Raw genomic sequence first — 17,254 nt, 5'->3', positions numbered from 1 at the left:
TAAGCAGTGCTGTCAAGAAGTATAGCTGATGGACCTTGGAATATCTGGTGGAAACCACGAGGCATTCATGCAGCGTTCATTCATCTAGCTTAGTTTCACTTATGGCTGGACCATTTGTCTGCTCAAGTGCTGTGATGGTAGTAGCAGGGCTTGAGACTTTCTCCCCCACTTCTCCTTTTCCCCTTCCGTCTCTTGTATTCCTTTTCTCTCATTTTCCTTCCTGCCCCCCTTCTCTCTCTCTCTTTTTTTTTTTTTCCCCTGCAAGGCTGATGGATATGCAGAGTATGTTAAGAAGCAAGCAATACTGTCACTGAGCTGATGGTGCTCAGTGACTCCTCGAGCTCCTGGCTGGTCTGTACTGCAGGAGCCTGACACCCTGACCACTGAGGCATAAAAAACAGAGAATTGGAAGCCTCAGCCTGACAGGCACCGGAGCATCCCCCAGAGAGGGTCCACGATGTGTGTCTGTGTGTGTGTGTGGGGAGGAGGGCAGTGGGGATGGTGGGGGAGGAGAGCAAGGCAGGAGAGGATGAAACAATGAAATGTCAGCCCGTTCCCACCCGCAGCCCTGCTGCAGCGCTGATGAGCATTTAGAAAGCGCTGCCGCCTGCTCAGCGGCGTGCACGGCGTTGGTGCGGGACGGACCGGGTCTGTGCAGCCTCAGGAGGATGGGAGAGGGGAGCGGCGGGCACGAAAGGGAGGGAGGGAGAGCGGTGGGACAGCTGAAAATGAGGGGTTGTCCTGCCCTCCCTCAGGGCGCAGCTCTCGCAGGCGTGCGGCAGACCACCAAGGGCTTTGTTTGAAGCCTGGGGTGCTACTGGTGCATGGAGGAGCTGGGGAGGCTTCTCTGCACACCCTGTGCGCACAGCCCGCCATGGGGATCAGGGTCTGTCCTGCTGTCCTGACCACCCTGTCCCTCTGTCCATGCACTGCGCAGCTCCAGAGGAGGATGTGGCAGTGATGCTCGCTCCCTTTGGCTTTTGCGTGTCGTCTTGGTCAGGCAGCACAACTGTTGTGTGCAACTAAAACAGGGCTAAATCTCTACATTTCTTGCTGCCCTGTGGAAAGGGAGAAATGAAGCTACTGGGGAAGGTGGTGTGGGAGCCTCTCCCCACAGAAGAGGCACCCACGAGATGAAGGGACTTTTGTGTAGCACACACTGGAAGGAGGACCTGGCCATGAGCCTTCAAGGACTGGGAAAGTTCGTATCACTCACCCGTGAAGTTACCAGCCAGTTTGCTGCCCACGTGCTTTGCAGGCTTGGGTCAACGCCGTTAGGGCAGAGCTGGGTCAGAGGCTTGCTGTAAACTGAGGGGCTTTGGGAACAGGAGGCAAGCAGGGAGGGCTCTGGCTGAGCAGCCAGCCTCATCTGCAGCAATGAGGAGGCAGAAGAAGGGACCAGACAAGAGCTGCTGTGTCCTGCAGGAGGGAGCTTGCTCCCTGGCTGGCAGAAGGCAATGGAGATGCCTTTGCCAGTGGCCCTGGTACCTCGGGTGGCTCCTGACATCTCTTCTGGCTTTGCCGTCCTCACCATGCCTCACTCTTTTAGAGTGAGCGCTGTGACAGAGGTAACCTTCAGGTACTGAAGTCATCTATCATCCATAAGGATAGGGAGCAGAGAGGAAATGTCGATATGATGTACTTCACCAGGAAGAAAGGTTTGGAAACAGCTCCATTTTCCACGGCTTGTGGTGAATTAATGCCATTCCTTGGAGGCAGTAATGAAAACCTGCTCTGGGCTTGTGAAGAAATGTGGTCAACACAGCAAGGTATGCTGAGTGTGGGAGCGCTTGCAGCTGCTGGCTTCAGACCTCATCTCGTTGCCTTGTCCGTGGATGCTTGGTCGGCGGGGGAAAGAGCAGGTCGAGGCTGGTGGGTGCAGTCCTATGGGTCTGAAGGGCTGTGAGAAACAGGGAAGGGGTTTTAACGGAGACCCCCTGGAGTGGACCAGTGATGGGCAGCTCTTGCTGTCAGCACATTCAGCGTGTTTACTGGCATCCTTTGGTGTAGGCTGAGAGGCAGGCTGTTTTTACTGAAGCACCATCATGTGGACACCAAGCTACCCTGGAACCGACTCCATATTTTGACACCAACCTGTGTTACTTCTGTATTGGCAGAAAATACCTTTGCAGGCGGCCGCAGTGGCTGACAGGACCACACAGCTATCGCAGCCCACCGTGGCTGGAGGCACGACCCCACTGGTCACTGGAGCATCACCCCCTCTCCTCTGGAGCCAGTGGGTCAGCAACTTGCCTAAACCGTGTCCTGAGTGAGGAGACCACTCATGGGCCAGGAGACCCAGACGTGGTTCCCTAGGCAGGTCTGTGGGTCATGGGGCCAGGGGTGCTGAGCCCGGGCCCGGGGAGCTGGAGACGTGGTGTCAGGGGTCTGCTGCTCAGCTGGGGTAAAGGCAGCATCCCCTGGGTACGGGGTGGGGGGGCTACACCAGCGCCGAGAACCAGAACAGGCGAAGGTCGTGGTGAGCATCTGCTGCTGCAGCCTGGCAGCCCTCTCCTCTTGCCATAGGAAACCTACTCTTTCTCCTGCCGTGCTGTGTTGTGCGTGCATATATTTGTGTATGGGAGAGGGAGAAGGAGAGGAGGAACTGAGGAGGAGAGCAGGAAACTGTCATTCATGGAAAATTTCCGAATAAACCCTCAGCAGTGTTGGTATTTGCATGGTGGTGGAGCCGGGTGCCCTGCCCAGGGTCAGAGTCCCATGGTGCAAGGCTCTGTCCTGAAGAGCTTGCAGCTGAAGTATGAAACAGGAGGTGACATGTGAAGAGAACAAACAGATGGGGAAAGTGGGAGCTGGTGAGGAGATAAATAGCAGTAACTCGTTGAGCCTTTTTTGTGCCTGTGTCTGGAGGGTTTCAAAGCCATCTGAAACTGATGCGAGCATCCCTCTCCTTGGGTTGCAGTGATGGATGGATGTCTGGGACCAAGACCATGTTCTCCTGGAGAGCCTGGAAGGGTACCCAGTGTCTAGAAGATTAGCTGGTTCATCTTCTCCTGCCAGCAGAGAGCCTGTCTAAGCAGCCCCATCCTCATATTGTGTTTCTTGCCCTGAGTGCTGTAGGGCCACAGGGGCAAGGGCCAGCCCCATTAGTGTGTCCCAGAGTCCTCTCCATCCCTCCTTGTTGTCTTGCTCTGCCAGCATGGGCTGCCTGAGAAAATCCCACCAGCTCAGCAGGCCTGGGCCACAGCATGAAAAGAACATGTAGAAGATGGCTGCACCCATTTATTTAATAATAAGCCCACCCATATTACCCTTCCTCAAAGAGGGTGGCCAGCAGTGCTTTTACTAAGGCCGTCACCGGAGCACAGCACGCACTGAACACCTCCTTTCCCCCCCAGCGGTAACTGCAGTCTCAAACCAAATGATCTTTTTTTTTTTGTCTTTTTTCTTTTTAACTTAGGGAGCGAGTTTTCTGGGAGCCCATACAGCCACCCGCAATATTCAACGTACAATGACTCCTGGAGGTTTCCCAACCCTGGACTCTTGGGTAAGTTGCCATCCCCACCTTGGTGACTCAGTGCAAGCTGTGCCTTGTTTGCAGTCCGGCAGCGATCGTCCACTTCTGGGGTGGGCAGGACGCGTGTCCTGGCACGGTCCTGAGTCCCCGTGCTCGGTCCCTGTGTGGGACTGCAGGTCTCCAATGGGGCGCACAAATGATCTTGGTTCCCTTCACCAGCAAGAACCCCCTGCCCAAACCTGTTGTCTTCCCATTTCTGCCCCATAAAATCCTTCCAGAGACAAGAGGTGTTGTCGGAAGGCAGGATCCCCATTTTTTTGAGGGTAAGGAATCCTGTTCAGACAAAACTTGGGGTGCTATGGCCACATGTGAGCCCCATCACTTTGCAAGCTGTTGTTCCTTGCTTGCTAAAGGACTTTGCATTTCTCCCCAACCTCATGTTGCGTTTGCTCCCAGTTCTGTGTTTGCCCGATCCATCCCTTCTCTGCAAGGGACCGCTGTGCCCGCGCAGCCTCACTGACACCAGCACGGTCCCTACAAGCGGTGGGGGGCAGGAGCCCCGTAGCTCATGCAGGATCATGGCCCTCATGTGAAGGATAAACATAATCCATTTTACACCACTGTCAAAAGCTGGCCCACTTTGACCTTATATACATGTAGCATGCAGTAATTAGAATTTTTCCCTGCATAATTTGCATGGATGAGGTAAGTAAAATACCAATTAATTGTCATCTCTCAACACAGGAGTAGCATGCCTTAGAGATTTCCAGATTTATGGATGACAGGGCTGTTATATGTGACCTCCAGCAGCGAAATAATTTTGAATTTTTGTCATACTTTTTTCATCCAGTTTCTTTGTTTTAAGTAATTGAGTCCCCATGTAATTGAGCCACCCAGGCTGTATTCATCATGGTTCTTGTCCTTAAACAAATCCTCGGGGAGCAATAGACAGCCTCTGCCTCTCATGCCATGGTGCTGGTATAATGCTGCTATTTGCCGTGCCACATTTAAGGGTTTGTTAGCGCTTCCATCATAAATCAGCGGACAGATCTCCAGCTAATATGGATGGGCATAGCTGCACAAAGCCAGGGGAGTCCCTGTGCTTAAACCCGCAGTTTCCATGGCCACAGCCGGCAGTGCCTGCGGGATTTTGGCTTGGCCGTGTGGGGAAGCTGCTGTAGTCAGGGGGAAGAGCGTGCGCCGTGCTTTCTTCATTTCTAATTTTCCAACTCCTTCGGAAGCAGGAGAGCTGCTTTAGCAAAGGTCTGCTGCATGGACAGGCCTGGGAAGCCAGGTTTTGGGTGGCTTTTTAAATTTTGCTTGCAAACCAGTGAAGAAACTGGCATGGTATTAAAAATAAATGCAAAACCCAGCCCCAACCCTGCCCTGTGCCGTGGAGAGAGGGTTTTTGGTGAGGCTCCTGGGCTGCTCACTGTGGGTGCACACCTCCACAGGGGAGGACATACACACCAGAGCCACGCTGGAGCCGCACTGGAGCTGCACCAGAGCCGCACCGGAGCCGGTCCGGATCCACGCTGAAAGCCGTCCTGGAGCTCCGTGCTGCTCCGCAGGGATTGATAGTGGCCCTTCGAGTCTGGCAGCAGCAGGTTGTGCCCACGACCTCCTTGGCTCTTCGTTTGGGAGGATGGGCTCGTATATGCTCCGAGCATGCTGGCCGGGGTGCAGGGCAGGGTACGTCCCATGGTGCCCCGAAGCCGGTGGAGATAGGCAGGTCTGGCTCAGAAGAAGACTTTAAAACAGAGGCTGGTCAGGAGCCAGCCGCTTGCTGCCAGGACATCTTTTGCCTGTATCACTCCCTTTTTTCACTGTTCTTCCTCTTTTTCTTGTTTCCTTTTCGGATGATACATTTTGGGGGCAAATTCCGTTTCATCTTTGACTGTGTTGGAGGTGTGCCATATGAAAGGATGGCGTGCTCCCTGCGGCAAGGCTCGTGTCTCAGGCTGGCGAGGATTTCTACAGCAGCACTGACTCAGCAGCATGCTATGAACATGTGTTTAAATGAGGCAAGGACAAAAAGATTTGGATGCTACCATTTTCCTTCAGAAACTGCAGCTTTATTGAAATGGAAATGTTTCACAGTATAATGACAACTATGCTGGCATTTTTTGCTAGTGGGAGTTAAAATGTATAATCTCGGCTTCCTTGGTTTTTATCCTCTTCAAAAAGTACTTTGTTTCGGTATTTTCAAAATCTTATGTTCCAGTAGACACAGACTCAGTCACTGCAAAGATAACTTCATATTGCTTTGAGTGTGCAATGACACACTGATTTGGAGGTATGAGACTGGAGGTTTTGATGCATGAAAAAGAATAAGAAATTGGAATTTTTGCTCTGCAGCAAGTCCTAAGGATGAACTTACCATTCCAGTTCAGCCTCATCACAAAACGGGAAGTGCTGGACTTGCCTGGATGGGGAATCCCCTTGTCTGACCTCTGGTAGTTTTAAAATACCTGTTCTGCTCTGTTCCTGTCATTGCTGCAGGAATTGCGGAGCTCGTTGAGAGCTGGTGTAGCCTGTACCTCCCTGTGCTGCTCGAATGCCCCATGGGCACCATGTAGGAGCTGGGCACTGAGGTCTCAGTGAGCTGAACCTTTGGATTCCCTTTCATTTCAAGCCTCTCTGTCAGAAAAGCCCCCAAAGCAAAATGGTGTTCGGTTTGGAAAGGCACTTATTAGAAGTCAACATCATACGGCACAGGGCATTTGCAAAGGTCCATGACCCAACACCGAGGTGGGGAAGCCCAGCCTTCGTGCCTGTGGTACACAGTGCTGGAGGGCAAGGCCAGTGAGCTGGTGCTCCAAGAGACACTGCACGGTCTCTTGTTCCCTGCAGAGATCCTGCTTATCCACAGCTCTGCCTTTGTCCCTTGGAGCCTGGTTTTGCACTCCCTTCTCCCTAGGCGCGCGCTAACCCCACTGGTAATTCGGGGCAAGTAGGAATCCGTGGCAGAGCCTTAAAATCCTGCTCCAAGTCTCCTTGCACACCGAGAAGGCTCTGTGTGATGAGCCTGAGCACCCACAGTGGAGAGGAGGTCAATTTAAACTATATCCAGGATGCTTCCACTCTTCTCAGGAGTATACGTGAGTGCGTTTAGTAATTCTCTCCTGAGAGCGAGCGCTGGCAGTATCAGCCTCAAAGCAGAAACCTTGACAAAATTAATCAGGACTGGTACATGGCCTGACACAGTTTGTTTTACTAAGTCCTGCTCCCTTCACTGAGATGAAAGTGTAATACTGTAAGCACTTAACAGCACCTATGTTCAATTAATTCCCTGTACTGGCAAGGAAGAATTGCACTGCAGCAATCACACCAGGCTGAGACCTGTGAAAGAGGAGCTAAAAGGAGAGATGCTGTGATTTGCAACTGGCAGGAATAAAGAATACTTGGGATGAAAAATTATTTTGCGGGGAATTAAAGAGAACAGGAACAGAAAGAGATGAGAACAGTGAAAAGGCTTTGGTCATTAGTCCCTGGTCCTTGTCCTGTGAGTGTGAAGCAGCAGTGAGAGGAGTGAGCCAGGGTCTCCGTGGGAAGGCAGGACCATGCTCTTGGTGCGCAGGTGATGGTGATCAGCAGAGGACTGGCTGCTCCCCATCACCCCTGTGCCTGCTCTGCCCTTGCTCTGGTGCTCTCCACTCCTCTGCACCGGGCAACCCACCCGTGTCTGCCCCAGCTGGCGTGGGAACTGATGCAAACGGCTGACCACGCTCCCTCCTCTCTGGGGCAGTCTCAAATGCCGTGCCCCTTAGGTCTTGTGGAAGGGGAGACAACCAAGCTGCAGCCCTCCAGCGTGGTCAACAGAATTAGGAGGAGAAGAGCTGATGATGATGATCTGTGGCATCTTCTTGCTCTCTCGTCCTGTCTTCAGCCCTGGTGGCACCCACACCAAGCTCCGTGGCAGGGGCGTGACAGCTTTTGCTGCATGGGGTGGCTCAGTCCTGCCCCGACTGTGGCCGGAGTGAGGACAGACCCTGAGTTTTTCCAGAGGGATATGCTGGCAAGAGGATGCAAACCCTGGCTGCTCCTGTGGCATCTGTCTCGGTGGCTCTGGCAGGGGTCCCCATCTCAAAGCCAGAAGAGGAGGTGGAGAAAGGGGCATCTTTTTTTCATTATTTCCCCCCCACCCCGCTGTGCTGTGAATGACCTGCAATTGGTACAGTACAGGGATGCACACGCACGAGCGCACGGGGAAGCAAGCCCGTGCGCGCCTGGGGCTCGGTCCATCACTGTCAGCGCGTCCTGGCACGCGCCAGCCTAGAGTCAGTTCAACGCGCGCGCGCTGGGAGCGGATAACAGCAACGCCGTCTAATGAAGAGAAACGATTCAATTTCGTGCTGGCTTGTTGCAATAACTTCTTTACCGTTTCTGCTCGTCGCATCCGGCTCGACGCTGCTCGCGGCAGGTTTCATTTGACGCGGTGTCCCCGCTCCTGCCGGGACGCGGTCCCTGCGCGCTGGCTCGGAGGGTTTACCTGCACCGTTGCGGTGCTGCGGCTACCGGTGCTGGCATGGCGTTGTGCGAGGGCAGGGCTTGGAAACGGTGAATTAGGATTAGATTCAGTTCTTCTGTGGGCTTCTGTGAAAAGATTTGAGAACAAGTAGGTGCCAGAAATGACTGTGTCAAGAAATAAATTGATGGTAGTATGAATTAGAAAGGAAAAACGACAGAAGGACAGACAAGTCTGTTCTGGATGGGGGCATGGTGACAGGGAGGAAGAGTGAATGCTTTGTGATGTGATATTTTCATTTTTCACTTTAAAGACAAGCTTTTTTGAGGTCGCTGCTGAAAGGCAAATTGGAAAAATCAAACTTGAGGGAAGTGTAAGGCTTTTGGAAAGCATGAGAGAAATATTAGGCTGCACTGAGTCAGAACAGTAGTGGAGGAGGAGGGAGGGCGAGAGTGAAAGACCTGACCCCAAAAAGACCCCCTTTACCCCCAGACTTTGCGAAGTGCTGCATCTGGCTCCGGTGGGACCCACGCGTTGCTCCGTAGATCAGGATGAAATTGTTTGGTGCCGCTGGATCCCTTCCCTGGATTTTCCACCCCTCTGCCTGAGCTGAGCTGCCATGGTCGCTGCTGGTGCTGGCAGGGACCAGGGTCTCCACTGGTGGTCACACCTGGGAGCTGGGCACCACCACCCACTGCTCCCCATCGACCTCCTGGTGCTGGAGTGGGTGAGGACAGCAGTTCTACCCAGCTCTGTGCAGGCCTGCAAGGTGTTTTGCCCCGAGGGGCTGCCTGCCCTGCAGTGGGAGATGATCCCCGAGGACTCCCGGACAGCAGGAGTGGCCGTGAAGGGACATGGACGGACAAATTCAGCACCCCTAAGAATGTGGCCCCCAGTTCACTGGCTACAGAGAACGTCCCCAAAACACCAGCTAGACAGGGCATGCACATTTCAAAGTCTGGTGAGCTGCTCAGTTTGCCTTTGCTCGTTCAAGACTGCCTCATTTGGCCAGGGAAGGCTCCTGTGTTTTTAATTGCTTGTATTTGGCTGGCATACACAATATACAGCAGTTTATTTTAGGCTACCCATGAGAACGGCGTTCACTGTCCTTGTGAAGCTTTCCAGTATTCTTCTCCATGGGATATGGTTCCTGAGACTGGGGCTTGTTAACCTGATATCAGTTATATGGAAGAAGAGCATCCATCCAGCCCAGGACAGCGGTTGTGGTGCCCTCAGCAGATAGCGCAAGGCTGTCAGCTCTGCACTTATACAAGTGTAAATGCAATGATGACCCTCTGAAGGGATCTGCTTTGCCTTCATTGATTATGGCTTAAAATACTTAACTTTTGGTTAATAAACCTAGGTGAGATGGGCTCCTGCCTAAAAGTTCTGCAAACATCTTTGCAAATAATGCTTAGCCTGGCCAGTGATTTCACTGACTGGCTTGAATTACTCATGTGTATGGTAAAGACTACCTTGCTAGACAGCTGGGGCCACAGTCCTGAAGCTTGGTTTATCATCTTTAGCCCAGCCCTTTGCAGTGGATTTACATGATGTTTAAGTTGGGATATCTGGGGTGCTGAGGGTGGTGCTGAGGACAACGCAGACTCCTGCCACCTACAAGCTCCCGTGCTGCCGCAGCAATGACTGATGCAGATGCCACGTTCCCGTAGCCAAACCCCATTGTTTCTGACCCATTGGGGCTGCAGCAGCAGAGCATCACATGCTGTGGTAGGACTCCGATCATGAGAAAGAAGTTTCTTCTCCATCGCTGCACCAAGGAGCGCATTACCGTGCAATCGCAGATGTTGGCTGAGCTCTGTTTTTCAGACGCGTTGGCTTGTGCTCCCTTGGAAAGGAGCAGCAGGAGGCTGACGATGAAGCCTGCGCTAATTTCCTGATGTGGCACTCAGGGTGAAAGCAGCCTAGAAGAAACAGGTGGGCTTGCCTGTGAGATGGATCCTGGTGGATCCACAACAGCGGGGTAGGGTGGAAGAGCCCGTCCTTTCAGGGGGTGTTTCAGTTGGTGGGGCTGTCTCCTTGGAATGTCCTCTTGGGCAGCATGGCTTATTTCACCAGCCCTGGAAACCTCTCCAGGCAGCTCACCAAGGCCGGTTTGGAGAGAAGGTGGCGTAAGCCCTCCACGTTGCAATTATACCTCCATCTTGGACTGATGGTTAACAGTAAACATCTGTGGGCTTCCCTGTAGAGGCTGGTGACTCGATTCTCACTCTGTGCTTGGGCTTTTGAACCAGCAGCCCTCGAGTAATCACTCAGGTCATTTTGGGGTGAACAGCAAAGCCTTCAGCGGAGGCTGTGGAAGAGGAGGGGAGGCCAGGAGGTTCTCCATCCTCCCAGGTGGAAGTTCCTTGGCTCAGCGGAGAGCAGGTGACCAGCAGCACAGGGCATGCTAGCTGGGTTCTCCTTCCTCCTCCAGAAGATGTGCCGGGCGCATGGTGGTGGAACAGCCAGGGCACTGCCATGCTCAGCCTGTGCCCAGGTGATGAGCAGCCCTTGGACCTGCTGGAGCAAGGTTTGCTAGAGTCTGGGGTGGGAAGCGAGCGGCCAAAAATGCACCTTTGGCTTTGCTGCCATGGATGCTTTGCTGAGGGGTCCACAGGCCCCACTGATTTCTGGTGGCGCCATCTTCTCCTGGCCCGCTCCTCTGCCTCACTGAAGGTGCAGAAGTTACCCCTTCTGTGACAAGTCAAGTCCCCAGCCGTGAAGACCCTTGATGGCGTCTGCTGGGCTGCTGTCCCAAGTAGGGTAAAGGCAGGGAGTTCAGGATGGCTGGCAGCTCTTGAATGGGGTCACTTGTGAGACCAGACCCTACAGCCCACCCTGCTCCAGAGCTGTTCCTCACGTTGGCTCTTTGTCGCTCATCCAAACCTGCCTGGGGGTCTCAGACGCACGTGTCCAAGTGCGAGTCCTTCCAAGGGGCTTCTTCCACACTGCAGCATGCCCTGCACCTCATGCGTGTGAAACTGCTGGCGACTTGGAGACCAAACTGGTAGTGCCTTGAAAAATGTTTTGCCTGACTCTTTTCTTACACCGAATCAGAGTTGGTTTCCTCTCCGGTGCACTTGGAAGGTATTTAATAGCTGGTGCTGTCTGGACAGATTGGTGTCTCTCTGGATGCATCTGAAGTCAAAGACTCTCCCTCATCCCAGCAAGTGGTCCAGCCTCTAGGTGGTCCTGTGGTGATCACCCAATCTACCAGCAGTTAGCCCTGCAAGGAGAAAAGTCATTGCCAATATTTTTCAGGCCTTGTCTTGGTAGATGAGTGCCTCAGCATTCATCGATCTGCAAAGCTTTAAGCCTCACCTGCATAGTTCATTCAAGTGTGTAACAACACATGTACTCAGTCAAAAAATAGACCATAAATTTGATCAGTTTGAGGCTTAAGTGTACATATCAAAAGTGATATGGAGTATCACATACTTTGTTGGATGAGGCATTATTTGCTGGAGGTAGTTGTAAACTACTTTCAGAGTTCAAATTTGTTACCAAGTGAAAGTCACCAGTATTTTCTGAAGACAATTTCTCCCTTCAGCAAATGTATTTGGTGCCAGAGGACCTTCGCTGGTGAGGCGGAGGCCAGCGCAGTGTTGTGGACCCGAAGCAGATCTGGTTGCACAAACTTGGTGTTTCTTTCTGGAGCTCCAAGGTCACTGCCAGAGCTAAGCAAAATCCAGGGGGTTATTCCCTGATAGAAGTAGTTTGAGAAAAGGGGGAATTGTTGAGTCGAGTGAAGTATGTTGAATGCTTTGGGGTTCAACCTCCTCCTCCTCCTCCCAAAAGGAGGGGAAAAAATAAATCAGAGAAGTCAGAGTGTGGTATTGTGTTGGGGCTGGAACATTTTGTCCTTCCATTCTGAAAAGTAATCCGCTTTTTTGGTGAAGTAAATGAAACTAATGTTTTGAGTGGAGGAAGGGAACCAGGCGCGCTACGGCTGGCAGAAATGCAAAGCAGCAATAGCCCCGTTCTCACGCAGAATGCCTGAACGCGGTTTTTATTCTAATTACCCGGCCTCTCTTGCCGTGAGCCTGAGCTCCGGCTGGAGAGCTCCCCGCCGCCCGTGCCGGCGTGCCGCGAGCTGGCACCTCTCCACCTTTGTCTTCTTCACGGTTGCCTCTTCTCTCGCAGGCTCCCCGTACTACTACAGCGCTGCAGCCCGTGGGGCAGCCCCGCCAGCGGCCGCCGCTGCCTACGACCGCCACTGACGCCGGAGCCCAAGGCACCGGCGATGACTGCATGCACCGCCTGCAACAACCACGCCGAGCCACCTTGCTGCAACCACGCCAGCCACGCTGCAAGGGAAGGAGAAAGTACCTAGTAGGCACACGCTAACCGAAATTTTGCTCTTTAAGCTTGGTGAACTGATTATTGTTGTGTTCTTAAGTCTGGTCGTGTTGACTGGGTCTCAAATCAAACAAAGAAACGGGAGGAAGCGGTTCTCCTGACGCTCTGTGTGATCGAACGCGCGCAGTAGCTTCGTGTATTTTGCAGCCGGCTGGCTACTGCTTTAATCGCCTGTGGGTGCCACGGCTGTATCTGGGGATAAGGAAGAGGTGTGAGCAGCCCCCCTTGGGGCAGCTTCCTCTTGCTGCACACTGAAACAGGCTGTGAGACTCAAGGCAATTTCCCTTTTTTTTTTTTTTTTTTTTTTGGTGGCAAAGAAAAAAATCAGTCTGCTCGATTTTACACAAGCACCACTGTAAATACTTGCTTGTTTGTATTACTATAAGAGTGGCTTAAGCATAAGCAGCAACATTGTACAAATGTGAACTCAAAACACATCTGAAAATGTGTTTTGAAACTGGTGCACTGATTCAAAGAATTCAGTAAGCTTTAAGCAACTTTGAACCAGGTTAACACTCCTTGTGGCTATATTTCGGGCTGATGTCATTTCTGTATAGAGCATCCTATCTGACAGTCGTGTGTGATCATGTTATATGCTGGTATCAAACACAGGAGCAACTGAAAGACATGGGCAGTTTTGTGACATTTTACTGCTTAATATTCATTTATGTTCATTTGTCATCATAATGAGCACTGAAACAAATTCTCTGGTTTCAAGCTAAGCAGCATTCAAGAAGGAATTCCTAAATAATAGTTGACACCTTATGTACATTTCAATAGGTTGTGTGCTAAAACCCAATTATGAACGCCCTGAGAGGAAGGGGGAGAGAAATACCACGGTAATGATTTTTGTTAAACGGACATATTGAGCGGGGCATACCGAGCATGGGGGTGGCCACATGTGCTTTCTGAGGCAAACCGGAGTGGAAGGCGCTCATTTTAGGGGTCTGTGCATTTCACTGAAGGCATTTCAAATTCAAGCCGCCATAGTCCAGACATGCATGCAGCTTCCTGGGGCTAATGAAGAGAGGAGAGTGGCTACAAACAACCCGCTAAGTGACGACACCAATCGCTGCCACTCCATGGAGCCAGGAGAACTGCTGATTTCTCCTTCCAGCCTCCCCCTGCCCCAGGCCGAGGGGCAGCCAGCCTCAGTCACGTATGGATGACGGGCATGACCCCATCCCCTCTGCCTGAGGGCAGTGGAGAAGCTCCCTGGTCCTGGTGAGGTGAAGATCTGGCCATAGCCTCCTTAATCCCAATCTGACCATCCTCATCCACTCAGAGCAGCACCGGCACTGCAGAGGGGCTCCTGTTCATGCTTGCCTGTGTGCGACCCAAGGCTGAAGAAGGGTTGTTGGTGTTGAACCTGAGATGCGTTCCTGTGGATGAACATTCAAGTACAAATACTTGCTTCCAGCTGTACAAGCATTTCTCAGAAATGGCAGCTCCTGAGTTAACACTCTTCTCTCTCCTCCCTCCCCACCTCGTTGTTTATGCTGCATGTCTGTTGACCCGTTGAGAAGCTCCCTCTCCAACTCCAGTGGCATCTTCTCACGCTATGGAAAAGCAGCCATTACTTCCAAGTTTCCAGGGCAGATGTGTTCAGATCCTCAAAAGCCATGGAGGCACCCAGGTCCTACAGGCTCAATGACATTTCAGTGAGATGCTCACAGAGCCCATCAGGGATCTTGGCCAGAGTCCTTCAAACTGCGTCCCTAATCCAGAATTAAGTTTTGTGACAAACTTACCAGTGAGAAAAGTCCTGCTTTTCATTTTTCAGCAATTAGTAGCTGATGACAAATAACAGCACAGACAATTTACACAGGGAACCTTATGAAGCATTGCTTCGGTGTCATCCCTTTCTGAGCACCCCAAGATTGCTTGCACCCTGGTGACAAAGCTGCAAAGGACATTTCTGTTGCTGGATGCTGGTCGTACGGGGACTTCACGTGAGCCCCTGGTTGAGGGGTGTGCGTTGTCTGCACCCTGAGCCCACACACCTTCTCTGTGAGCTCGGGAAGGGATGGTGCCTTGGCTGAAGAGAAAAGAAATGAAGGTTTCACTGCAGGTGGTGAGGGTGCAGGTGATGGCTCCAGAGCAGAGGTGGGCTGAGCTACATCGGCTACAGAGACACCACCTGCTTGCTGACCAGGCTGGGCTAAAAGGAGTGTTTTTGTCTGCCCAGTGAGGGAACAGCAGCTCCTGTCGACAGCATGCAGGTCCTTCACCCACTCCGCATACTGCATTGCAAACACGTTTCTTTTATTTGTTTCCTCAGTGGCATGGCTTGTGTGATGTATGCTATTTCAGATAACATTGAGAAGACCAAACACAAGACTTCAGCAGATGTTAGCATGCTCAGGACGGCGGCGCTTGTAGTTGGGCTGCGGGGAAGGGGGAATATTTCCCCTGAAGGATGCATGGATGCCGCTGGATGAAGAGGTGCGATGTCCTCAGACCTGGCTGGCCCTATGGTTTCATCGGAACTTGCTGAGGGCAGTTGTTGGCCAGAGCGACCCTGCCAGGCACAGTGGTGGGCTCCATCCTACCGGCCAGGGGTGCAGGCAGGGACGGTGCTGGTGCACGGGCAGTGTACAGGTCCTGGTCAGAGCCATGGAGGGGAAACCCCAAATTCCCACCCTTGCATGGGCAAGGTGGGAGCCTGCGCCTGGCCCACCTCCCAAAAAGTGGCAGCCATGGCTCAGTCACGTCTGCTGGGACTGCTTCCCAGCAAGAAAGGCTGGAAGGAGTTGGCCCACTGGGCATGCACACCGTACTTCTGGAAAAGACACTTCTTGACAGTACTTTCTGTTCTCGAGAATATTTTACCTGGGATTTACAAACTGGTTTCCTCAGGAAGCCTGGAATTCCTATCCGTAGTCTTCACTGGGGGAATCCTCCTTCTCCGGGAGCATCTTTGAAAGGCACCGCTGGCAGAAGGTGGTCGGTCCTCTGGGGGTGGCGGAGAGTCGCCTGCTGCTGCCCCCTCCTCCACGGCCACTCCATTTCGTGGGGAGTCACTGGGTGAGGTGGAAGCTGGAAGCAAATGACCCCCTGGGGCTGCAAGGAGGGGAGAGAGCAAGACCAGCGTGGGGGTTTGGGGTGCCCTGCCTACCCTTTGCTCAGGCGGGACGCCCCGTAGCGTAGTGTATCACTACTAGACCCCTGCAGAAATCAGCCCCATAAAGTGCCTTTAGGCAGTTTCAGCACTAAACTCCATAATACGCTTGGCTAGATGGAGGGTTTTCCAGTAGTATGCGCTCCAGCGGTAAATTCATCCAGTGCAGGCTGAGGAGTGAAATCTGAGAGATGGACAGGGAAAACGCTGCTGTAAGACTAAATCAACAGAGGCCATGAGCCAGGGTGACATGAACTGACTTGTTCAGTCAAATGCTGTGAGAGTGCGACTGTAAAGAAGATGTAAAATGCTGTGGGCACTGAGTTTATTTAGCATCTGTGTCCAAAGGTTCAATTACGGAGGCTTTATCGTTAAGCAGCTCCACTGACTGCAGAGCTCAGGATGTCTCAGGACCAGATCCGCAGACCGAAAGCTTTGTTTGTTCGCTGTCAAATCAGAAGAATGTTCCAGGCTCTGGGAGCACGGGGCCAGAAAGTGCGTGTTGATTCAGAGATGCAGAGACGTCCGAGCAGTGCTCTGATCCACGCTGGGACTGCAGGCGTCGGGGCAGCCTCAGTGTTTGAGGCACTGGGGAAGGAGACAGCGAGGGAAGAAGCAGCACCAGGAAAAGGGAAAAAAAGGAAGAAAAGGAAGAAGAAACAGGCTGAGAGGTGGTTTTTGGATGAAAGCCTTCCTGACCGTGGAGGTTTGGTCCGTGGAGCTCCCAATAGTGAATGATGGGGTACCCGTCACCCCTCCTTGGCTCCCTGTGGCCGAGTCCTCTCGGAGCTGCGGTGCAAGGGCAGCACGGTGGGCTTGCTGCGCCGGGTGCCGGTAGCCACTTGCTGTCGATAAATGCTCTGCTGTGCCTGGTCTTAACTGATGGGGTTGTATTCCTTTTCCTACTTTCTTTAATTTACCTATTCTGCACGTCCTTCGGCACAGAGGAGAGAGGAAGCCACGTTACGGTGTCGCTTATTTCCAGCCACGAGTACCTATAGCTTCTAAGTGCCGTGGCCCATAGTGAAGTTAAAACTCGTGCGTCTGCCGCTGGCGGCTACACGGCTGCGACCGAGTGTCCCCCCCGATGCTGTGCACTTTCCTGCGTGTGTGTGTGTGCCACCAGCACGTGTGAGGCCACGGCCACGGCAGGTAGCACAGCATCAAGCTGACCCACCCTGTGACTCTGTCCCAGCAAACGCTGGGAAAACCTGCTTTTTCTTCTAGATTCACTGAGAAAGTGACGTTAGAGGGCCAACAGCTCTTGGGTAACGTGCCCTGCAGCATCTCGCTGAGCGCGCAGGCGATGGTCCTGTATGGGCGTTATCAGGGCAGAGCCGGGTCAGGCATCTTGCACCGACACGGGTGCTGGGCGCACGTCCCGAGCCGCGGCCACCACCGCTCCACGCCGGAGGCAGAGCGCTCGCTGCCGGTGCAAGGCTGGGGATGCCGGCTGGGGAGCCCTGCTGGTGTCCCTCAGACCGAAGCCCACCCCTGTTGCAGATACGCATTTTCTGTAGCACGAGAAACGAAAAAGATCCGAAAGGGTCTAAACCGGTTAGCGTCGCTTTCCTGGTGGAGCTCATGAGACTTGACGTGCAAACACTGAGCGAAAAGCACGCCGAAGAGAGGTGCCGGGTGCCGGGATTGCTCACTTTGGCGTTGCGGCTGGCGTAGGTGTCAGCTCCGGCTTTGACCTCTGCTCGTTAGCGCTTGCGAGAGGGCTGACGCGGCAGAAGAGCTCCGGGGCAGGAGCCAGAATGAAGGGGCTTTGCGGGAGACGGCGTGGACGGGCGCACGTGTAGGGATGGACGCGCACACACGTAGG

The 17,254-nt window shown here is 53.0% G+C and overlaps 1 protein-coding gene across 7 annotated transcripts in view; it reads left to right on the top strand.

The window, feature by feature from the left end:
• Window positions 1-13,480, top strand: part of PAX5 (paired box 5) — a 137,193-nt gene extending 123,713 nt beyond the window's left edge. For all 7 annotated transcript variants that reach the window (XM_069775978.1, XM_069775977.1, XM_069775974.1 and 4 more), the window contains 2 exons: window positions 3,419-3,505; window positions 12,090-13,480. In XM_069775978.1, the coding sequence (XP_069632079.1) occupies window positions 3,419-3,505; window positions 12,090-12,166 (164 nt within the window). In that variant the 3' untranslated portion in view covers window positions 12,167-13,480. The remainder of the gene's footprint in view (window positions 1-3,418; window positions 3,506-12,089) is intronic.
• Window positions 13,481-17,254: the final 3,774 nt, after the last annotated feature.

This window comes from Haliaeetus albicilla, chromosome Z (assembly GCF_947461875.1).
Source record: "Haliaeetus albicilla chromosome Z, bHalAlb1.1, whole genome shotgun sequence".
Taxonomy (NCBI): domain Eukaryota; kingdom Metazoa; phylum Chordata; class Aves; order Accipitriformes; family Accipitridae; genus Haliaeetus; species Haliaeetus albicilla.
The sequence above is the reverse complement of the archived record's forward strand: the minus strand, read 5'-3'. Positions and strand labels throughout refer to the sequence as shown.